Genomic DNA, 23,601 nt, shown 5'->3' on the forward strand with positions numbered 1-23,601 from the left:
TACGAGGTTCAGGAGCATAAAACCATGGGCTGATGCAATCTTTCTTTCATTAGGTTTCAAAAAGAAGGCAGGTGAGTTTCCATTTGTACTTCCATTTTCTCTCTGCCTCCGTTAATGGTGCCAGGTCAACATTCCAGCGCTCCTTTCGGACGGCCCTTAAGCCCATGGAAGTGATTAAATCGTAACTGAGGGAGGCCAGTGTCCCCGCGTATCAATATATGGGAGGTGCAAACGGGAGGTGGGAGAGACCCTAGTTTAAATCCACTTTGAAGGCTAACGATGACTTTGTTTTCACACGAAGGAGCCGCAGCAGATGTCCCGCGCGCGGACTCCCAGTCCCCGGAACACCTACATGTCTTGAAGAGGGAGCGAGTCTGAAAACCGAAACTGGCCCAAGATACGCCGTCCCCGGGGCTCGCTTGTCCCGCCGGCCAGCGGCAGGCGGATCCCGCGGATGCAACTCCGCCCACCCCGGGGCGATCTGGGCCGGGGGACACCCACCCGGCGAGCTGGGGCGAGAGAGGAGGTGGAAGGGTGGAGGAGGGGCGGGCGGACCGAGGCCCCGCCCTCGCCCCGCCCACGCCCCGCCCCGCCACGAATATAGCCGATGACTCAGGGCGGAGCTCTGCATCCAACTAGCGCCGCCGCCAACTTCTCTGGATGGGACCAGAAGTTTCTAGCCGGCCAGTTGCTACCTCCCTTTATCTCCTCCTTCCCCTTTGGCAGTGAGGAGGCTATTTCCAGACACTTCCAGCCCTCTCCGGCCACGTCACCCCCTCCTTTAATTCATAAAGGTGCCCGGCGCCGGCTTCCCGGACACGTCGGCGGCGCGCAGGACTCTAGCTCCGGCTATAGCCAGCGAGCGACTCTGCGCCTGGAGGTCCGGCACCCCGCGACCCCGTGACTCGGCACCCCGCAACCCCAGCACCCCGCGACTCGGCACCCCGGCGGCCGCCCCACCGGGCTGACCCCGACCCAACATGAGCGCTGTCACCCACTCGCCCATGGTGCAGATGGCGTCTGGCAACGGCGCCGGCGACCGCGACCCTCTGCCCCCGGGCTGGGAGATCAAGATCGACCCGCAGACCGGCTGGCCCTTCTTCGTGGACCACAACAGCCGCACCACGACGTGGAATGACCCGCGCGTGCCCCCCGAGGGCCCCAAGGTGAGCAGGGCCCGCGCCGCACCCTGGCCAGAGGCCCCCCTAGACGGCGGGCGGCGGGGACAAGGCTGGGCGGGGGCGGCTGGACTGGGCCGGGCTGCGGGGACGCGAAGCGCCTTGTGTGCTCCGGCCGCAGCCCGCCCGCGCCGGTGCCCCGGAGATCAGTGAAGGCCACTTGGGACGCACGGACCCCCAGTACACCAGCTCCCAGGGGGGTCGGCCTGCTACGCCCCTACAACCCCCCTCTCCAGGCCCGCCCTTGGCCGGCGTCCGGGCGAGGGGAGGCCCGGGAGAGGACTGTCCTCCCTGGGCTGCATTTGGTTTACGGGGGTCGGGCGGGAAGTGCGACCCGCATCGCATGGTGGCGCCAGGTCCAGTCTACCGGCTTCGAGGGGCCATGGGCCAGGAGGCAAGGGGCGGCCAGCCTGTTCAGTTTCGGAGGCCCAGGCGAAGGCCCCGCTGTGGCCTCCTCCCGTCTTCCAGGGCTGAGACTGATTTCACTCTGCTGATCGCGCTTCGGCGGACGCCAGGGGGCCATTGGCAAGCTGGGGGGGGGTGTCTTTTAGAGTCTGTTAGGAATTTTACCTCCTGAAGTTACTGTACTTGGTTGAGGATATCTTGACTTCACTCTCTGGTGTCAGGCACAGAGTGACTCAGGAGACTGATGTAAATACATTCCTTTTTTTTCTTTCTTTCTGTATATAAAATTAAAATTGTATTACTGTTTGAAACTGTTTTCAATAAGAGTATATTCTAATATGACTTGTTAAAAACAAGATGCTGTTCTCCCAGGCAATTTCTAAACCAAAGATGTGGACTGTCTCCTAGTTGGCTGTTGCCTTAGACATTGCCTCACACTGGAGAGAAAGATTTTTTTTTTAATGGCAGTATATTCCCTTCCTTGTTACGTTACTAAAATACCTAGGATTTGTTTCTGACACACAGATAGCTGAGTAGTAATACTTTCGTGGATACAGAGGTTTGCCTCATTTACATATATGCAAGAATATATACTTCTTAGGAGCATGAAAATTTGAAAATATAAACTTGGAATGAGTCTATTAATTTTTTTTAATTGTAATTAGTTGTACTACTTGTAATTTTCTATAAATTTGAGCTTTTTCAAAATATAAATCTTGGCAAAAAGAAATACACTTAAAGAAAGGGTAGAGTTATGTTGTCTCATCAAAATAAAAATAAAAGTCATAAAGAGTTGGTAAGTTACTTTGAAGATTTAAAAATTCACAAAATTAAAAATGCTTTATAAATCATTGTTTTCAAAGAAAGATCTATGTGATCCACCTTCATTTTTATGCATTTTTTTCTTCAAAATATTGATAAAGTTCTGGTGCCCAGCAGTGAGACATTGTATATTCAACAACTTACATTTAAAAATTAATTGTGTATTTATTTCTGAAAATTAGTACAAGAGGCTGTAATTACCTGGAATGGGCATAATTATATACACTTTTTTGTGTGTCTGTTCAGCTCATATTGCGTGAAACTAATGCTCACTTCAAACCAACTCAGTTACTGTGGTCTCCAAGAATGTAGATCTTTACTGAAGCAAAAATCAATCAATAAATAAAACTATCTTTTTAAGGCTTCCTTCCTGTAGACACAGGGACAGTCAAAATCCACTGGTATCCTTCATGGTGAGTGAAGATCAAGTTTGAACAAATCCACTGCGAGTGCAGTGTAAGTCCCACCATGCTGGCACTTTGTTTTCAACATGAAACTCACCCAGCAGGTTGGGATCTTTGGGCACCCGTTTGGTGAATGGGTTAGGCTGTGGTTTCATAAACCTCCGTAAGGGAGAAAAAACAGGTTGAGTTACTATTACTGTTCTCAATAAGTAGAAAATAGGAGCTACTAAATCAGAAGTCTGATGATGGAAAAGTTGATTTGAAAATTTAACAGTCAGAATTTTAAAGTTGAAACATCCTTAAATATCTTTTAGCTTAGCCTCTGTTTTTTTGAGAAAGAAACCCAGAGTTCAAGTGTGTTTCCAAAGGCCACTCAGCTAATACCAGTAGCAAAGAGAGAACTACACCAGAACATCCTAATAAGAGGCAGTGTATGTGTTCAGAAGAATGTAGAAGAGTCTTAAATTTTTATGAAACTGTGAAGCTTGATTACTTTTGTGTCCTCCTGACCACCAAGTATTAGGTAGCTGAATTCTGTGCTGTGACTGCTTGTATAGTGATGTCCGGATGTGATCAACTTAAGAAAAGGGCTTTCTTTACCGAACTGGTTACCTGAGATTTGTCAGCATGGCACCAGGACATAAGGAGAAAGCTAGCATTCAGTTCATTAGTTCTGTGGGCTTCATTACTTTCAAGCTTGTGCTTTGTTATACTCAGAACAGCTACATGACTAATTCACTTTCACTTACACAAACGTCACCTTACTCCAGAGTTAATACAGTGGAGGATCCTTCACTATTACTTATACTGAAAATTAGTTTCTTAATGTGTAATGAGAAAAGGGCTCTGGAGGAAAACAAAATGGGATTTTAGAGAAACTGAGCTAAGAGAACCCCACCCCCTACCCTCTAGCATCCCTAACTTCAAGAAGAGATGCTGTCAATCAATAAAGAGCTATTCATTGAGCATGAAAAACAGAGAAAGCTGTCTGTCAGGGAAGACAGTTTCTGGGTATTTACAGTTTAACCGTGCTGGTAAAGGAATGGCTTTCATGGAAAGAAGAAAAAGACTAGAACTTTGTGTTTGGTTTAGTCTTATACTCCGTTGTCCTGCAGTTGATCCTTCCCCATTCCGCTGCAGTGGTTAGAGTGACTCTTCCTCATTTTTACAGAGGGGGCAAGTGAAAGCAAGTGTCTTGCCCTTCACTGCAGACCCAGGACAGCTAGAGGCAAAGGTTTTGGGCTTTATCCAGCTCCAGTCTGAGCGACTGAACCTCCCCACTTGCAGTCTTCCTGGATATCGATTTTCTGCACACGTGGGCTTCCCACTAATCTCCTGGCAAGTTCATACCCGTCCAGGCCCCTTCTCTGGCAGAGAGGCCGGTGTCCGCCTTGAAGTCAGGAGATGTACAGTTTCCACGCAGCCGCTCCTCCAGGCTCTCCTTGTTAAAACGGAGGCCAGATACTTGGGAGTGTGGCTGCTCCCTCGCAAACCTCCCTGGGGCCAGAGGGAGACCCTCCTCCCTGGAGACCAGGGTCGTTCTAGTTCTGCAGGCCTCGGAGATCCCCAGCCCTGGCAGATTCCCAAGCCTGGTAGTCTCCAGGGAAGCCTTTGCCGAACACAGATCGCCAGCTGCGCACCCCCTTGTTGAATCTGAACCACTCAGAGTAGGGTCCTGAAATCTGTATGTCAAAAGAGCTTCCCTGATGGTTCTTGATCCTGCCAGGCTGGCACTTGGGAGCCACTGAAGGATGATGATCCCACTTAGTAGGAGGGTGGGGAGGCTGTGACTTAGTGTGCGCCTGTGCAGGCCTTGGCATCCTTAAGGGCGCCTGCTTAACGTCTAACCCGCAGGGCCATCTCCCAAGCCTCCATTCCTCTGTGGTAAAACTCGCCTGGTGCATGGCTTCTAGGGGTGTGATGATGGGGGTGGCGTGGGGAGGGGTGGAGCCTGGCAGAGTGGCAATGCTGGGTAGGGGAGGTGGTCCTGAGACCCTCCTGAACCCTGGGAAGAAGCGAGCCAGAGCCTTTCCTTCCTGTCTTGCCCTCCCGGCTGAATCTCACCACGGTAATTTGACAGATTCTCCTCAGGCTCTGTGACAGACAGGTAGAAACATCCTTTCAGAGGAAACTGGAAATGTTTAGAGTTACAGCTGAGGTAGAGAGACCCATCTGTTCTGCTTCATGTTCAGCGGAGCCTCCTGAATGTTCTTAAAGATGAGATCATCCTGCTCTTTGCAGATCGATGGCAAGCTCTTGTGCCTCTTAGAATCAGAACACAGTAAGGAAGCGAGCGGCCCTTCTCTCCTTTGTATTTCCAGCAAGTTGCAGCTACTCTGGAGCAAATTTCTTAATGCCTGATGAATAGGGATTTGTTGGGGGTGGATAAAGAACACAGCCAAATGCCTTATGCGTCCAGCTCATCCAGGGCTTTCATTTTCCCCTCTGGAGAACAGTCCGTGTTTGGCTCATGCAAGAACTGAACATAGCTTGTCCCCTGTTTCGTGACGTATATTTGCCCTTTAAAAGGGTCGAATCAGTGCGCAGGAGCGTGGCGGTGTTTGACGTTAGCCAGGGGCCTGGAAGGCTTACACGTTTGATGCAGTTATGGCTGCTTGTGAGTCAGAAAGCTACGTACCACCCATGAGGCTTGATTAGCGCTGTCCTTGTTTCTGGAATGATACACAGTTGCCTTATATAAACTACTTTACATGTTTATTACTTCGTATTGACATTTTAAAATGATTTGGTATTTTTCATAAAAATTAGGAAACCTTTTATAATCCAAACCTGCCCTTTCTCCTTCATATTTTTTTCTGTCCGATGTTGCTGTTACATATTTAAGACACCTTACATAGGAAAACTGGGAGCAGAAGATGAAGGCCTTGCTTGTCAGGAACCTCTGAGCACCCTTTAGTGCTGGTGGACACCAAAGAAACCTCTCTCATACCTGCCTGTGGAATTCTCCAGCCCCTCCCATCTCCACATTGCTTGTGAATCAAGTCTGTACCCCTGTGATCGGCTTGTGCCTCAGCTCTCAGACCCACAGCTGGACTTCTGAAGCTAAGCTCCAAATCCCCTCCTTTTGCAGATGTGGAAGTTGATCTCCAGCCGTTGTCTGGCACTGTGCGACGTGTGAGATACCGGGTGTTATTAAGTCTTCACATATTTCTGTGACAGTTTCTTTGGGGGCCTTGGCAGCTTTTCAGCAAGACAGGCAGCTTGCAGAAGCTTAATGAGAGAGCATTTCTTTAGGAAGGAATGAACCTATTTTTTTTCTGTCTGTGTATATATATATATATATATATATATGCCAGACACAGGTGGGTGCTTTTACAAACCTTATCTCTTTAAATCCTCAAAGCACTCACTAAGGTAGAAATTACCAGGTTCACCTTATGCCTGAGGAAACAGATTTGGAGAGAGAGGATTGCCTGGCCTGAGGACTGTCAGCTGTGACAAAACAGAAAGACTGTTGTGGCCAGAGGTTTACCCCCACCCCAGGTGATGGAGACTTGCCACTAGCAGGCCTGGCTGCTTCTCGAAAGTCCTTTATACCCCCAGCTCGCCAGCACAGCCCCGGTGACAAACAGCCTTGAGGCCGTCTCTCTACAGCTGATGAGAAATGCTGGCTCACTTCCTGAGCCTGGGCCTGAGCTTAGAAGATGGGCCCCAGTCTTCACTTACTTACCCATCCTATCCAAGGTTTTTGAGTGCCCGCTCCCTGCATGTCACTGTGTGAAATGCTCCGTGGAAGGCAGTTCTTCCTCCTTCAGTGCCTTTTCCACAGAGCATTTCCTGCATCTCTCTGGTTAGAAGCAGGCTGCCCCTGCGCTGGACTCCACATCACTTTAATTTGAATCTTTCCTCCAAAAGGCAAGCAGTTTTCTGCCTTGCCTTGGGGTCAAGTCCCTGCGGGCTGGGGCTGAGTGTTCCAGAGGCAGAGTCTGCATCTCTTTTATCTTTCTGCGTCTCAGGGCCTGGCAGGGTCTACCGGCTTGGTAAAATCAAACGGAGCTGTGTGGAGAAGAGTAAAACCTGGGCCCGGGCTCCGGAGCGGGCAGGCTGCTTGAAGAAAAGCATCCGGTATTGAAGTGTGTCTTGAGAAGCCTTCTGTTGGCTCCTGATCAGCGTTGTCCTGGGCTCGCAGATGTTCCCCGGGAGCTGGTTCCTTTTTATGGAATTTCTGAATGGCCTTTTCTCCACAGGGGACTTTGGTATTGATTCCCTAAGTTCATCCTTACAGATCTGGAGAAGCTCTTTTTTTGTCCCCACCAATGACACAGCATCTTGGAGCAGGCCTGCCGGAGAGGCTGGTTGCTGACGACAGCCAGACGCCGCTGGTCTACAGCTGCAGACAGCGGCCCCAGCGCTGTGGAAGGAGTGTTTTTTCAGTTTTTGTTTTTGTTTTTGCTTTTTTGTGTGTGAGTGTGGCTGGCAGTAAGATCAGACACTGCAGAGTGAGGCTTCTTGTTCACTGTCCGTTCCGAAGGGCCCAGAATTGTAGCTTGTGGACTGCCTACACTAGGAGCCTGTCCACAGCGTACCTCCCGAGAGCTCCCGGCGCAGAGCTGTGTCCCTAGTGATTGAGGTGAGACTTCCCACTGAAAATTCCTTAGCGTCCTGTTGAAGAACAAACATTTCCTGTTTCAAAATAACTTCCTTGGTTTCTTGAAAATTTAATTTGAAGTAAAGTGAAATTGTAAAAATAAAATAAAATAAAGTGGAGTTGTAGTCCTTTTCAGTTAGTTAAAAAATTCTTCTTGGACAGTGAATGAATGGATGGATAGTTGAGAAATGGAAACGGCAAGAAGACAGGAGAGAACGTGTGTGTAGCAGAGAAGGCAGCCACATCACGTTTTGAATCTTCCAAATTATCCCACGGATCCTTAGCGTCAGAGCAAGACCAGCCAGCCCTCCTGCTGGGGTAGAACTGGGTTTTCTCCCTCCAGAGGCCCCGAGTGGGCGTGTGTGGAGTTTCGGGGCTGTGGTGACTCAGAACAGAGCCGGGTGCCCTCACTGCCACTGCCCTGCCTCAGCCAGGCAGTGACTCAGCATGGAGCCTGGCTCCCTGACCCAGAGCACACTCGTACTGAATGTTCCAGGTCTGAGCCTCAGCCCAGCTCCACCGGGCGAAATGAAATGCTTTCCCTCCTGCTGCGTTTAACCCCTGGAAGATGAAGGGTTTGAAGACTTTAGCCATAAACAGTTATCATACAGTGTACAGATGTGGCAGGAATAGTGAAAGTGTTAACATATCCGTGGCCTTGGCGTCTGGCAGACCTGGGTTCTGGTGATCTCAGGTGAATCACTCACCTTCCCTGAGCCTCACTCTCCCCTTCTGAGAAATGGGCACACACCAGTACCCATCCAGCAGGGTCTGAGGATTGGAGGGATGGTGCGTGGAAGGTGATGAGCCAGTGCCTGACCTGACATGTGTGTGCAGTCTGTGGAGACAATCCCAGCCTTCACCAAGAAGCCAGAAAGGATTTCACAGACAGATTATGTTGGCTTCCCTGCCCAGTGGACGTTCTGGCTGGATGTGGTTCTGTCCATTCCCAGATAGATATGAAATCTTGTTTCTCAGAAGCAAGGCTTCCTGTTATCCATCTTGAACCCTGTAGCTGGCTCGCCTTCCACTAGTATCTGGATGCCCTCAGCACGCTCACCTAGGGGTTCCTGTGCCCCTCATGAGGGTAGTAGTAGCTGGGAGTAACTCAGGGATGCAGCATGGGGGTCAGATGAAGGCTCTTGGCCTTCTGGAGCCTCAGCCAGACCTGCAGCCCACAGCCCCATCAGCCTGTGGACTCACCTTGGATCCTCTGCCCAAGACAGACCAGGGGAATTTTGTATCCTGTGTTCTGCTGCAGGGGACGCTATGTTTACCCTCACCCCTGACTGCTTGTGGGGAGGGTCTCCCCTGACATCTAGGCGCAGGCATAGGAACAGTGCCAGGCAAGAACAGGTGCCTAGCCGGTGTTGGAAAACGGAGCCATGTTAGTGAGGGGCCTCCTGTGCATGTGTACCAGACCCATCTCTAAGGGGCGGAAATGTCTCTGTGGGTGGAAGGAGAGGGAGGGGGCCTCTAATTGCCAGCACCCACTTGGGACAGTGTGGTTGTTGGAGGAGGAATGCTTTGAGAAGCTGCTTAGGGTGGGGAGGAGCGTCCCCCAGGAATGCCCCCCCGCTGCCGCCACCAGGCTGCCACCATCCATCAGAGCCCTAGCCTGAGCTGTGGTTGATGAATTGGAGATTTTTTTTCTTTTGAGAAATTGTGATTTGTATAAAATGCATGTTTAGTGAAGTCCAGCACCCTGATACCAACAGCACGCTTTGCATGGTTGGCGTCTCACAGATGGAGGAGCCCAGTGAGTGACCAGTGTTCTACCTGAATATGAGACAAGACCTTGAGAAGCCCATGGAAATGTACCCATGCACATGAGGAAGTCTCTTTACCTAAATTCAGACAGAGTTTGCTTCCTGATATAGAAATCTCAGGTACTTTTCCATCTGTGATTCATGGCTTTGCATTGATTAAAGCAAATCTCTACTCTTTTTTTCTTCTCTGAAGAGGAAGTAGATGGTTTTTAATTTCCCTGAAAGGGTTAAGTTCAGGAGCTGGACTCTGGTGACCTGGGTTCTCTGCCTGGTTCTGCAGTAACTTCCCTTGTGACCTTTGGCCACATCTGCTCCATGGAATCCCTGAGGAGGGCTCCAGAGGTTGGGGGACTCTGAGCCCCAAGCAGGGGACCTGCCCAGCTGTGGCTGGGACACTGGCTTGCCCCGGAGGGGCACACTGAGGGTGCTGGGGAGACAGCAGCAGACGTTCTGCTCCCAAGTGGTCCTGCTCCAGCCTGGCTTGACTCTGTCCCCGAGGTCTCGGGGGAGGGGTGCAAGGAGACTTGGTCACTGCAAGTGGGTGTTGATTCTCAGTGGTGAGGTTGTCTACAAGGCCCCTTCAGGGCCTGGGGCCTGTTGGAGGGAGAGGGAAGTTTAGGGCGTGGGCCCCTGGAGTTGTTTTTGGCTGTCTTTGCTTCCAGGTTGTGAGACTTCAGATACAGTTCTTAGCAGAGAAAATGACATCCCTGCTAATTTGTGCCCTTAGACGCTCAGATAAAGGGGCTTCTAACTCTAGCAGGCTCATTAGCAACTTGGTGGACCACTGAGGAATTAGACCGAGATTCACAACTTTGTAAGCAGTAAGCTCAGCCAACTGTTGCTTGGGAAAAGCTGGGTCCGTCGGTAACTATTTGTGGAATGGAGGAAGGCGATTATGTAGGGCATGAGACAGCTCACAGTTTATAAAGACTTTCCCTTGCCTTATTTCACTTAAATCTTGCAAAAATCCCAGGCAGGCATGGGGATTGTTATAACTGGGGAAACTGAGTCTTAGTAGCGAGGAGTCCTGTTCCAGGGCACACAGCTGGTGAGCAGCAGGGCGGGACTGGAGTCCAGGATGGCAACTTGAAGACGGGGACCCCTGCTGCAAAGAGAAGCAATGTTGAATTTCATCTTAAAAAAAAGTTTTCCCTAATAGAAACACACAGGGACACCCAAGTCAGTAATCCCAGGATCAGGTACACATACTTTAATAACGGGCATATCAGATAAAGCCTCCAGTCACTTGGGACAAGATTGCTTACAGAGTCGGTGGGCAGCAGACACTTGTCTCACTAGGAGTCCTGCAGACAGACTTGGTGGATGTGGGTTCTGCTTATTATTCAGAATTTGTCCGGGGTCCGTATATGCCCCAAACAGGGCTGGGTGCAGTGAAAAAGACCTTTTACCACATTCCAGTGGGAATTTTGAGCTCGGCTGTGGGGATGGAGATGTCTGTTGATACAACCCACTGGCGGTAATACCTGTTCCATTTCTATGGCCGGTAATACCACATGGAAAGCTTTGACAGGGTGATGAAGCTCGGCTCTCTGTGCTTTAGAAGGAATTTTCCTTTTGTTTTGCTTCCTGCCTCATGGAAGTAAGCCACACCACTTCGTTTTGATCCGGGTCCTGGCTACATAGGGAGTTCCAGGATTCCTATTTCCCTCCAGCTTTTCCCCCCTGTTTTAGAAGTTTTGAAGTGTCATTAGTGAAAGTCACTGCCTGACCAGCGTGAGGCTCTTCTGGCCTAAAAACCCAGTTAATAGAATCTGTGTCCTACTTAGGACTCCACGGCCGTCGGGGCCGAGGTGCTGCCGGGCAGCCCGCAGAGTGCCTTTGTCACTGTTCGCCTTCATCCAGACCACGCGGACGGGAGCTCTGGGTTGTGGGTGTCGAGCCCACTTTTAAAAGAGCACTATACCACGGAACTGAGGTTGGGGCTCACGGGAGGCCGTTTTCAGGGTTCACTGGCCACTCAGTGTGGATGGAAACCATATGTAGCTGGGTCGAGGCACACCCTACTCCCTGGCTGGTCCCAAAGCAGCAGCTCAGGCCGTGATCGTGCGACACGCCAGCTCAGCGGTGGCTGCACACCTTGCAGGTGCCCAGGACTTGGTCCTGCCCTGCTTTTATGGTCCTACCCGGCTTTTAAGGCACAAGGAGTCCTTCGTGGGGGGTCAGCAGCTTCCTCCTCTTCACTTGGTACATGAACCCTTGGGGCACCTTAATTCCAGTGATTTCTGATACGATTTAACAGAGTATGACTGAGTGGTCATTTTTAGGTTTCTGAGACATCGACTTTTCCTTGTTTTTGAGCTTTGTGTGGATGTTTAGAGCCAGAAGAGACCTTGGAAATCAGAGGTCATGGAGAATGTCAGACATGAAAGGAACTTCATTTAGATCGCTGTCCCCAGTGCCGTCCCGCCTGGGCTTCCCCACATACCTACTGAACCAGACTTTGTTGGGGTTCAGCTTAGAGTCTGCTTTTTTTTGCATTTCCTGCGTGCCTGCTAGAGTCTGAGAACCACTGCTTTACAGAACATCTGAGCCTCCCCTTCATTTCACAGCTGAGAAAACTGACATCCAGGGAGATGTGAGCTGCTTACACAGCACACATACTGAGGGGCAGATCCAGCTCTGGGACCAAATACAGTCTCTTTCCAAGTCTCCTACCAGTCCCCTTAGCACCCACATTGTTACTAAAATTCAGTAGTGAAAGTAGATATGCTTTTAAGCAAACAAGACTTGTGTTAGCCACAGGCTCACCCAAGCCCAGAATCTGACCCCAGGCTTGTCTAATAATAATAACTTGTACTTGATAGGGCAGATTTTGGCTCATCTGAGGAGGTCTTTCCTGCTTTTTAATCCCAGCTTTCTCATGGAGTTGTTTGGGGCCTGCAGAGGATTTTAATGCAGTGTACAAAGGAGAAGAATTTACCAGTGCATCTTACAAATTAATGCAGTGAGATAAGCAGTGAAAGTCAGGCTCTTACTTCCTAATTGGATTTTGTGTGGCTGTGTTCCTGATGTCTCTGCCCAAAGATAAGGATACTGAGCTGAGCTGACTGGAAAATCACCCCTGTAATGCCATCCCTGCTCCTGGAGAAGCCAAGGCCGGCGGCGATGAGGAGGCGAGACCCAGCCTCATCTGCTGGGTCACTGTGACAGTGCCCCGTCCCCATCATGGTGTCACACAGAAATGCAACCCCCAGGGCGCAGGTTCCCCAGGCCCCAGTGAAGTCCGGGTGGGGCAGGTAGTGAGTCTTCTACAAAAGATGCTGGTTGGTGTAACCAGTAGGCTCTTTCTGGACATGAACTTGAACTTGAGAACACTTCTTATGGGACTGAAGAGACATGTTCTAGTCATACTCTAGGGGAATTATAAATATTAAACATTTTTAACTTTTTTCTTTTAAAAAATTACATTTTTTTTCACTAGGCTATGATGAAAACACCACAGAAGACAGAAAGGGCAGTGTCATTCTCCTGGGTGGCACTTTTTGGTTAGTGTAGATGGAAGCATTTGCTCTTGACAGGGCTCTGATGAGAGCAGAGAAGAAACATGAGCAGTGGCATGGGCATCCGGTACAGGTGGGCGTTTCATTTCCAGTTTAAATTATTCATTCATGTAGAAGTGTTTAGTCTTCCATTCTGTGGAAGTGATGTGGTTCTTTAAATTACCTAAAGTCATGTTTTCTAAACAAAGTCCTCACCAGAGTGGCAGAGGAGCCTGCCTTCCTTGAAAGGCGATGCTCACGAAGAGATGTGTGCGTTTTTTATTAAACGGGCATAAATGGGTCATTATTTCACACTGAACCAGGAGTGCAAATCTCAGGACTGTAGGAAAGCAGCCTCCAGGCCACTTGTGACCACCCTGCTTTCCAGCTTGGGCCCTGACAGCACTGTTTTCGTGGACCAGGGGCAGAGCTGCAGCCTGGGCCGTGGCCCTTTCCCTTCACTCCCCCTCCTGTCCTGCCAGCCCCCAGCCTTTCCCTTCCTTCTCCTCCTCCTCTCCATGCCCTCGGCCCCTGCTCTGCCCTCACATCCTTACTCTCATCCCTGACTTCTCTCATTCCTAATGTGTCCTAGTTTCTGCTTTTAGTTCCTCCCATCTTGCTGAGGTCCTCCTGTAGACATGGGGCCCTCTGGCCTCCTCTGGCCTCCAGCCTTATCTTCTTCAGCTCAGCACTTAACCTTCAAGTGTCGCAGCCTTTCCCACTGCTGCTCTGACACCCCCACCCCTGCCTACAGTGGCCACACGCTTGCCTCCAGTGACCCCAGCGTGGTACTGCTCCCGAGACCCAGGTCAGATACTGGCTCCAGGAAGCAGTCCTGCTGACACAGTCCCTTGGGCAGGAGGGATTGTCCTTCCTCCCTCTTTCCCTTTTTCCTTCCTTTTTCTTCCCTTTTTTCTTTCAACTAAGTTACAAAATAAATTCAGTGAGATTCGTTAAGTGTACAGCTCCTGGCAGGCCGGCTCCAGTACCTTTTGAATCCAGGGGCTTTTCCCAGGAGGAGCCAAGCCCCAGCCAGGCCTGTCTAAGGTTTCCAGCCCTGGAAGGGTCTGAGGTGGGGGCACAGCTAACAACCAGCTGTGTGGGGATGGTGGAGTTGGCAGCCCTCATCTGTTCGGTCCAGATAGTATGGGTGGAACGTGGCTGAGGATGGGCAGGGTGGGGGTTCCAGAGAAGTGTACAGCGTGAGAGACTTGTACGTGGGTGTACACCCGTTTCCCACCACCACCCAGAAAAAGATAGAGAACGTTTCCATCCTCAGAAGTTTCTTTCAGGACCCTCCCGAGGCAATCCCATTTCCTCCAGCTGCAACCACCATTCTGACTCCAGTCACCACCAGTTAACTTTGTCCTTCAGATTTGATTCCTTGGACATTTCGGGGTCTGCATAGCATAATCACGTGCCTGTGTTGGGAGGGAATTCACACATGTTTCTGCCTCTGGGCATCCCTCTTGTGCTCTCATAAAACGTCATGACAGTCCTGTGAGGGCGTGTTACTAGCTCCATTTTCTAGAAAAGGGGATTAAGGCTCACAGAGGCTAAGAGAATCACTCCAGATCAAAGAGCTGTCACTTGCAGAGGTGAGAATGAACTTGCATCCCGTCTAGGAAAGCCACACCCTGTAGAACAGCCCATGCGGTGCCCCATCTGCAGGGCCCACTGTGCTTTCCAGGGAGTTTTGCTTCTGGTCTGTGTCATGTAGCTTTAAACTGCCTGGTAAGCCCCTACTTGGCAGGGGTCATGCCTTGCTGGTCTGGTGATCCCACGGTACCCCACAGCTTGGTAGCAGGACGTTCACCAGGCGCTGGTCAGCGGATAAGGGCTGCTAACTGCCCAGCTCCATGGACCGTGCGGATGGAGCGAGGCTTCTGTGTGAGCCTGGGAGGAAGCCAGAGAGACGACGTCCCAGCACTTGTCCGGGCCCCCGCTCCGGGCTGCAGGGAAGGGTGCCCCAGCGAGTGGAGGAACTGCCCAGGCGGCCTGTTATGAGTCAGCACTGAGCAGCACGAGTTTCTTCAGTGCCTCTTGCTGCCTCCCTTTGGCGCCTGTCTCGTGGCAGGAATTGGTTTTGAATGTGAGGCCTGGACCCACTCCCTGCTCTTGGGTGACCTGAGAGTTAAGCAGGCAAAAATAATGCCCCCGCCCTGAGCACGTGGGCATTCTAATCTGAGAGTGCCTGTCTGCTGGTGTCCCCAAGGACACGGCAACACCCTTGCCTCTCCTGTGTGCTGGAGGCCCTCTGGGGCAGGAGGGAAGCAGTTCATGGATCTGAAAGGGCTGCATTCCAGGGGCAGCCTTGGGCTTTGCCTCCTTGTGACCAGTTTTGCCCCAGTGGGAATTATACCCTGAAGCTCCCAGAGCCTTGGCCTTTGGTGTTTGTTCAGAGAGATGCCTCCGTAAGGGAGGATCAAGCTCCTTCTTAATAGTTCATCCACTTAAATGTGTGTAAGTGGCACAAATCCTCCACCCTCTCCTCTGTAAAAGGACCCTCTAGTGCCCGGGAGCCAGACAGGACCACAAGCCATAGGGGTCCCTGGCTTCATTGCCCGGCCTCTGCTTGGTGAGAAATGACATTGCCCGCTGAGTGACTGGCCAGCCTTGTTGTCTGAAACAAGATCTTTCTCTGTGGTACATCTGGAACTTGGCCTTCTCAAGGGTCCCAAAATAGCCAGGCCGCTGAAGGGAGAACTTCATGACAGGACAGAAGAGAGACCCCAGCCGCTCCCCGCCAGGCAGGCTTTGTTGGCATCACAGGACCAGCACAACTAATCCCTGGTTTTTGTTCTCATCCAGTGCTGCTTCTGCATTCCTTGTGTATCTCCCTTCTTGCAGCTTGTTCTGAAAATATTCCTGAGGAGGCAGCCTCACCCTGGCCCCCCTTCCCGCCCCTCTGCTGCAGATTTCCAAGCTGTGGCCTGTCTGGGTCCAGCACAACTCTGTATCTTTGGGAAACACGAGGACCTCTTAGGAAGTGGTGAAGCTGGCCATAATTTAGCAAGTTGGAGTTGAACCTCCTCGCCTGGGTCTCTGAAGATCTTGGGGATAGTCAGTGACTCTCCTACATGCACTGCTGCCTTGTCACCCAGGAAAGAAATCTGTCTTACCAGCTCGGGAAATTGGGACCTCTTGTGCTTCAGCAGACACTTTGACTCACGTGCTTTCTCTTGATGTCCCTGGTTCTTAGGCTGCTGGGCAGACAGCAGCTTCAGGAGTGGAGGGGAGCATCTGGAGGAAGTGAGGGTCAGGGATGGTACCCACGCTGTCTGTGCTCAGCTGTCCTGGCGGACGCTGTGGGCCCCATGGTCACTCCGGAAGACCAGAGCGCTCAGCCCCGTGCTTTCTCCTTTTCAGGGCTGTTTCCTTCCCAGTTGCTAACGGGTCTGTGTTTCTTCTCTTTTTGTGTTAGGAAACCTCATCCTCTGCAAACGGGCCTTCGCGGGAGGGCTCCAGGCCGCTGGCCACCAGGGAAGGGCGTGCTGTGTACCCCCAGCTCCGGCCGGGCTACATTCCCATCCCCGTCCTCCACGAAGGCGCCGAGAGCCGGCAGCCGCACCCTGTCTTTGCCTACCCCCAGCCCGGGGCACAGCGGTTCCAAACCGAGGCGGCCGTGGCGGCCCCGCAGAGGTCCCAGTCCCCTCTGCGGGGTGTGGTGGAGGCCACCCAGCCAGATAAGCAGTGTGGACCGGCAGTGGCAGGCGCAACAGCCCCGCCGCCAGCCCCGCATGGACCTGAGGTAAGGAGAGGCCTGACTCGTGGGCCTTTGGGGTGCGACCTGGGGGTGCCAGTGATCCTGCTTCCCTGCCTGCCCAGATGCTGACACGGTGCCCCAGGGAAGCACCTGGTGAGATCAGGGCGGCTGGGCCTGGTGTGCGGCATCAGAGGTCACCCAGCAAAAGTCGCTTGACAGCGTTTCACAGGTTGGTTTTTCAAGTGGGCAGGGATCGAGGCTTATTTTTGTAGTTAAGGAATGGGGCCTCAGGAGGGTAAATAGCTTGGTTCAAATCATCAAGTTGGAAGTGGCATCACAGGAACTGGAACCCTGGCTTTCTGGCTCCTAATTTGATGTCTCTTACTCCCAGCGGGCTTTCTGTATCAGAAACATAGAGATCCCCTGTGTTATTTCATTCAGTCCAGTATTTACAGGTAAGTATCAACTACTTAGAGCTGTGTTGACATGAAAATGAGACAGCATACCTGCCCTCACAGTGTCCCACAGTTTAAAAGGAAACCCGGAATGAGAATTCAGGAAGGCAGCTGCTTTACGACAGGGTTTGGAGCCTGAAGTCAACACTTCCGTGCAGTGATATCTAGAGAGTAGTTCCTAATCCAGATCTTAGCTGAGATTTGAGGGCCAGTGGACCCCAGTAGGATTCCTGAGCCATAAGCCCCCTTGATTTTCCTGTCTGCAGACCATCCCGTCTGTGTCCCCTGGATCTGCTCTTGAGCACAAATACTCGTTCCCTGGGTGCATCCAGAGCTGGGATCTGTCTGGCTTCACTGCCTGCTGAGGAGTGAAAAATCACAGTTAATGTGGGGCACCAGGTGGCTCTTTCCTTTTCTCGAAGAAGCAGTTCCTATATTTGTTGTAAAGATCAAAAGTGACACATCAATCAGAGAAATCTTAACATATTTGAACCAGCAGGACCCTTAGAAGCCAGCTGGGGAAACACCCTCCCAGTTCTCCAGAATGGAAGGCAGGTGGTCTGGGAGTGAAAGCGGCCTGGCCTGCCCGGTCCACACAGGGGACGCATTCCCACGGCCTGCCTGACTCGTCTGTAGATCAGCCGGAGGAGGGTTTAAGGAAAGAGGAAGTGAAGTGACAACAACAAATGAAACATAGTGAGCGCTTCCTGGCACTTGTGCAAGGGCACATAACACAGATCACTGAAGCCAGCCCAGTGAGGGAAGTACTCTTTTCTGTATTTTAAATGCAGCTCCTGAAGCTATTGCGCTGTTAAGAATTTGAGCCCCGGCCTCTTGATTCCTGAGCTCCCAGTCTTAACACTACATTTTGAAAATGGAAAGACTCACAGATGGGAGGTCATATTAAACCTGCTGCCCTGAGCAGGCATGTAATGGGAGCAGAGTCAGAGGGTCAGGCAGAGGGTCGTTCATGGGCCGTGTGTCTACCCTTCATGTCTTGCAGCGATCCCAGTCTCCAGCTACCTCGGACTCCTCGTCCTCGTCCTCCTCCGGCAGGAGCAGCCTGGGCAGTCACCAGCTCCCCCGGGGCTACATCCCCATCCCTGTGATACACGAGCAGAATGTCACCCGGCCAGCAACCCAGCCCTCCTTCCACCAAGCCCAGAAGACCCACTACCCAGCTCAGCAGTCTGAATACCAGACCCACCAGCCTGTGTACCACAAGATCCAGGGGGATGACTGGGAGCCCCGGACCACGTGGACAGCATCCCCATTCCGGTCACCCGTCCGGGGTGCGTCCAGCAGGGAGGGCTCTCCAGCCAGAAGCAGCACGCCGGTGCATGCCCCATCGCCCCTCCGCATGCACACTGTGGTCGACAAGCCTCAGGTATGGGATCTGGTGTCGGCAAACTGGCTGTGACAGCATCTATCCAGGGCCTGAGGAGCTCTGTGCAGGGTCCCTGAGTCCCCCTACCAGCCCCTCCTGGTTTACACACACGTAACTGGGGGAAAGTGAGATCCTGCAAACGGCTAATCGTCCTCAGAAAACAGGCGAGGGCTGTGAACCGCTGGTACTTTTTATACCTTTTGCTCATTTTCCATTGCTGTGCCCTCAGGGGCAGAACTCCAGCCACCATGGTGGGAAACGGTGGACAGAACACAGTGTCACTCACCACTTGGGGCCCAGGTGTCTTAGTGCCTGCCACACCCTCTCAGGGCCCCACAAGCCCCCTTTACACCCCAGCCACAGCCTCGTCTCCTGCCTCACTGATACCCCTTCTCCACTCTGCAGGCTTGTTCATTCTGTCATTCCCTTTTTAGTGCCTTTACTCAAGCTGAATCTGCTTCCTGAAATGCCTTTCAATCCAGGTTCTCCCCATCCTCCAAGGGAAAAGCCAGTCTTGCTGCTTTCATAAAGCCTCCTCACCTTTCTCATGGTGCCCTGTATGAGTCCCTTACCATTCAGCATCTCTGCAGTATTCTGTGCATTTTGAAAATACTCATCTGATCGCTTCAGCTCTGACCTTAACCTTGTTTGTCTGTGGTAGTGTCTCTTTTATAGCTTGTCCAGAGATCCCTTTTTAGATGCTTGAAAAGATTTGACCTAACAGAACATTATGGTGGGATTTAGTGTTTTTAACTGGGAGTGCTTTAAAAATAATGTAGTGCAACTCTTGTTTCCCAGTTGATGGAATCAGGGTGTGTGAGATTTTTAAGGGGGTTTTAGATGTTCACTTAAATGCTTGATGAGCCAAAATACTTCTCTTTCAAGCATAGTTCATTTAAAAAAAAATATAGCTACGGTTTATAGTTTATACATTGAAGCGTATCTCAGCCTGAGTAGCCAGTATGTAGTCAGCGCAGATGCTGCAGAGCAGAGTGTTAGCTCAGGCACAGATGTGCCCAAGCAGAATTCTCGCAGGGCTAACCATTCCAGGCATCTTCCTTGTTTTCAAAAATACACCAGTCTGGGCAGAAATCATGAGTCTATCTAAGTCTTAAAGAAAAAGAAGACGATTATAACTTTTCTGAAACAGGAGATGGGAAGGTCACACCCTGAGCAGAGGCTGTCATGCAGCATAATGAAGGACAAGTGGCAATTGTTACTCCAAGGCTCCATCACCTGAAAGTCTGAGTCACCCAGGACTTTGAGCTAAAGAAATTCAGCAGTCAGCATGAGTTTCTGATATTTTCATTTTTGAAAAAGTTTTTCTTTTTGTTGCCGTAAGGGTACCATCTCCAGAAAAATTCAGTGAGAACAGACCAATAGACCAAGGTAACAAATGGAAGCATTACAATGGTTTGGTCACATACATGATTAATATCATATTTTTATTTTGTTAACAGCTGTTGGTTGACTTTAAAAAAATCTCTTTTGTACTGTTAAAGTTTTAAAGAGTCATTTCTGTTTTCCTCCAGTCAGTCCTAGCTACAAACGCTACCTGTGACTCCCAGCCAGTTACTAAAACTACCTCTGTGTCCTTGCCTCTTCTCAGCAGCCCATGACTCATCGAGAACCGTCACCTGTTCCTCAACCTGAAAACAAACCAGAAAGCAAGCCAGGCCCAGCAGCTGGACCAGATCTCCTTCCTGGACACATCCCGATTCAGGTGATCCGCAAGGAGGTGAATTCTCAACCTGTTTCCCAGAAGCCCCCGCCTCCCTCTGAGAAGGTGGAAGTAAAGGTTCCCTCTGCTCCGGTGCCTTGTCCTCCCAGCTCCGCCCCTTCTGTTGTCCCCTCTTCCCCTAAGAATGTGGCTGCAGAAGAGAGAGCAGCCCCCAGCCCAGCCCCCGCAGAAGCCGCACCTCCCAAACCCGGAGAAGCTGAGGTGCCCCCGAAACATCCAGGTGTGCTGAAAGTAGAAGCCATCCTGGAGAAGGTGCAAGGGCTGGAGCAGGCTGTGGACAACTTTGAAGGCAAGAAGACAGACAAGAAGTACCTGATGATAGAAGAGTATTTGACCAAGGAGCTTCTGGCCCTGGATTCGGTGGACCCTGAAGGAAGAGCTGATGTCCGCCAGGCCAGGAGAGATGGTGTCAGGAAGGTTCAGACCATCCTGGAAAAACTTGAACAGAAAGCAATAGATGTCCCCGGCCAAGTCCAGGTTTATGAACTCCAGCCCAGCTCCCTTGAAACTGATCAGCCACTGCAGGAAATCATGGAGATGGGTGCCGTGGCAGCAGACAAGAGCAAGGAAAGTACTGGAAATGGAGAAGATCCCAAAACCGAAACCCAGCACCCAGAAGCCAAAGAAGCAGCAGCTCCAAACCCCAGCCTCACGACAGACACAGCTGCCAACCCAGCAGCACCGTAGTCTCCACTAAATAAAAATCCACCCCAGAGACTGGGGACTGATTGTGTGCGTTAGGGAGTTTTAAGTTGCATGCACTTCAGGGACTGAAAATCAGTTGGTTTTTACTATTCATAGCCGCTTGGTACGCAGTAACTTGGGTGTAGGCAAAACACTAATAAAAGGGCTAAAAGGAAAGTGATGCTTTTCTTCCGTATTCTTATTCTGTACAAATAAAGAAGTTGCTTGTTATAAAAGTTTAACCGCATTGCTTGTCATTTTGGGGCCCTCTCTCTGCACGGGCCCCACATGTTAGCTGTGGATGTGAACTGTCTTCCTATAGCTGTGGACTGAAGGAGTTTTTTGGAGGATGGATGGGGAGTCAATTTCCCATCACTAAACAGGAAACCCATTTTTCAGAAGTGTTGCCATTTTAATGGGATGATTTTCATCATCTCATAGCTAAAATACTTAACTTTAGGTAGAATAAAATGTGTTAGGAGCCATAGGAATGTCTGTATGTTGGATGACTTTAATGTTACATTTTAAAAAAGGAAAATAAAGTGATAATGTAACTCAGAATGTCTTTTGTGGTTTCTAAACTTTGAAGAGTGGCAGCAGCAAGATGGTCTCTCACCGGCTTTAGGAAAAAGAAATGGTGGATGCATTTACAAGCCTGCTCTGGGATTTGTAACATCTCTACTGCCCACGAGAAAATGAGTTTTGGTCATTTTTCATCTCAGGTTGAAGCTGGAACCTGGGAAGACTCGGCCATGAATTCAGGTAATGGAGACGTGCCCAGTGCAGGTGCACCTGGCCCCAAGCCATACACAGGCCTCACCAAGGAGCTGAGAGGGTTCAAAGGTGCACCGGGAAATCAGTTCCCAGTATTGCCTGGGGCTGGCCCAAGCGTTCTGTAGAGTCCAGGTCACTGGAGATTGGGCATGTGTTCTATGAGTCTTGGGGTCATCTTTATCTGACACTTCTCTGAGTCACCAAGCCAGTCCGGGACCAAGTTTATCTTCCGAGAATGGGTTCCTAGAAGTCACTGGTGGAAGAAGATCTTTCTGTGCCAACGTTTTTTTAAGAGCTTAGGAAGGACCACAGCCCCAGAATACAGAGATGTGCTAGATTTTGTTTTCCTAAGTCCTTTGCCAAAGAAACCTGAAAATGAGAGGGAAGAGAAAGATGGGCTTGAGATCTTGGAACTCCCAGGGAGCACGCTGACTTAAGAGCCCCTGCGCTGAATTCCTCATGACTGTATTGAGTTTAATATTGGTGCCTGACGATGCCACACAAAAATATACACTGGTATACTTGCTACTCTCAGCTTGATGAGAAAGGTTGAAGTCATTCCAGTGGGAATCCGCCAACATCTTTATGGGGTGAACTCATTGGAGGAGTACAAGCTGACTGCTGACACACCACTGATTCTAGAAACTTGAATGTATTAATAGGGGGGGAAAAAAGCCTACTGGACTATTTTTTAGGTGAACCAAAGATAAAGAATGTGACCTTTTTGTGTGTGACTTGAGCACCTATTGTCAGTGGATCTCAACATTAAGGCTTCTTGAGTGGTTACTGAATTAGGTTGAAGTTTTATCACTAAAGATCACCAACAGGTGGCCTTTTAACATAGAATATTTTCAACCGTTTGAATCAGGTAGCATATGGATATCAGGCAGGAGTTACCTGACCCGTGTTGGTGGTCCCTGCGCCTTGCATGGGGGCAACAGGCTGGGCACAGAGCTGGCTGCAAGGCTCTTGTTCATGTGACTGTCTGGGCCCCTGTAGGGGTCGGGGGACATACATCCACTGAGTCTCCCTAGTGTCAGGGGGTTTGACTCATTCAGTCATCCCAGTGCTCTTTAAGAGAACGTTGTAGTTTAGAACACAGGCTTGATTGAGAACGCCTAGGTTCAAATCGAAGTTTCATGAAAAAGCCCTGGGACAGTGGACAAGTTACATGGCCTTTTCCTTCCTGGTTTCCTCAGTTGTAAAATGGTGGGGAAAAAAATGAAATGAGACTTGTGAAACAGTGAAAGTAGTGCCTGGTACCTGACAAGTGTTAGCTGAAATTAACATCCTCATGTAATAGGCGAGGAAATAGGAAGTGACTTGTGCCCGCAGGACCAGGAGCAGGGGCAGGATTAAATCCAGGCCCAGGAGTGGTCAAAGGCCACACCAGTCTCACCATCTTTAGCACCAAGAGGGAAAGGACTCTGTAAGTACAGAAATTTGAGAATAACCTCTCACCCCTTCCTTGGTCAGAGCATTGGTTCTTTTTTTTAATTAGTGGATTTTTTTTTCATATGTTGTGTCAAAATCCTGGGAGGTTATTTCTTGTCTCCTAGATAAAAAAAGTAACTTGGAACTAGTAAGTAATGGTGTCTACACTGAGAGTCACTTGCAGACTCATCGCTGGCCACCCAGATCCCGGGGTTTGGTTTGCAAAGGTTTCTGGAGCACCCCTCCCTCTCGCCTCGCCTCTGCTCCCCTCCTCCAGCCATTCCCACCTGAGTCTGCTCCCACTCTGCGCTTTTCCGGGTCTCACCCACCCTTGAGGCCCCCTGTCTGTAAGGTCTTCCCTGCTTTGACAGTACCCGTCAGACTTTGCTTTGCCAAAACTGCCGCCAGCCTTTGGTCTGGTTGCCAGCGCCAGTTGTCTTCCAGCTGCTTTGATATATTTCCTGAGCAAGACTGCAGATCCTCTGAGGGCAGGTCCATTCTGACACCTCCTTATGCCCCCATTGTCATGCAGACTTGGCACGTGGGCACCCCGGATGGCCAGGAGGCCCTGAAAGTTCCTCTGACTTAAGGTCTTCTGATTCTGAGGCTAAACCGACGTTTACTCAGACATAAACGTCAATATTAGTTGATGAGCGTTTAGGGCCACCTCTCCCCTCAGCTTTCTCTTGTCATCCCCAGAATGTAAGTTTTGGCAAGTTGTTTCCTCTCTCTG

The 23,601-nt window shown here is 50.5% G+C and overlaps 1 protein-coding gene across 2 annotated transcripts; it reads left to right on the forward strand.

The window, feature by feature from the left end:
• The first annotated feature begins 634 nt into the window (after nucleotides 1-634).
• Nucleotides 635-20,841, forward strand: BAG3 (BAG cochaperone 3). 2 transcript variants are annotated; one of them, XM_072971990.1, is made up of 4 exons: nucleotides 635-1,166; nucleotides 16,112-16,438; nucleotides 17,852-18,235; nucleotides 19,845-20,841. In XM_072971990.1, the coding sequence occupies exons 1-4, from the start codon at nucleotides 981-983 to the stop codon at nucleotides 20,661-20,663; spliced, it is 1,716 nt and encodes a 571-aa protein (XP_072828091.1). In that variant the 5' UTR covers nucleotides 635-980; the 3' UTR covers nucleotides 20,664-20,841. The 2 variants fall into 2 exon arrangements, with proteins under 2 accessions (XP_072828091.1, XP_072828092.1); XM_072971991.1 differs by having other exon boundaries at nucleotides 19,848-20,841.
• Nucleotides 20,842-23,601: the final 2,760 nt, after the last annotated feature.

The sequence above is a fragment of the Vicugna pacos genome, chromosome 11, assembly GCF_048564905.1.
Source record: "Vicugna pacos chromosome 11, VicPac4, whole genome shotgun sequence".
Taxonomy (NCBI): domain Eukaryota; kingdom Metazoa; phylum Chordata; class Mammalia; order Artiodactyla; family Camelidae; genus Vicugna; species Vicugna pacos.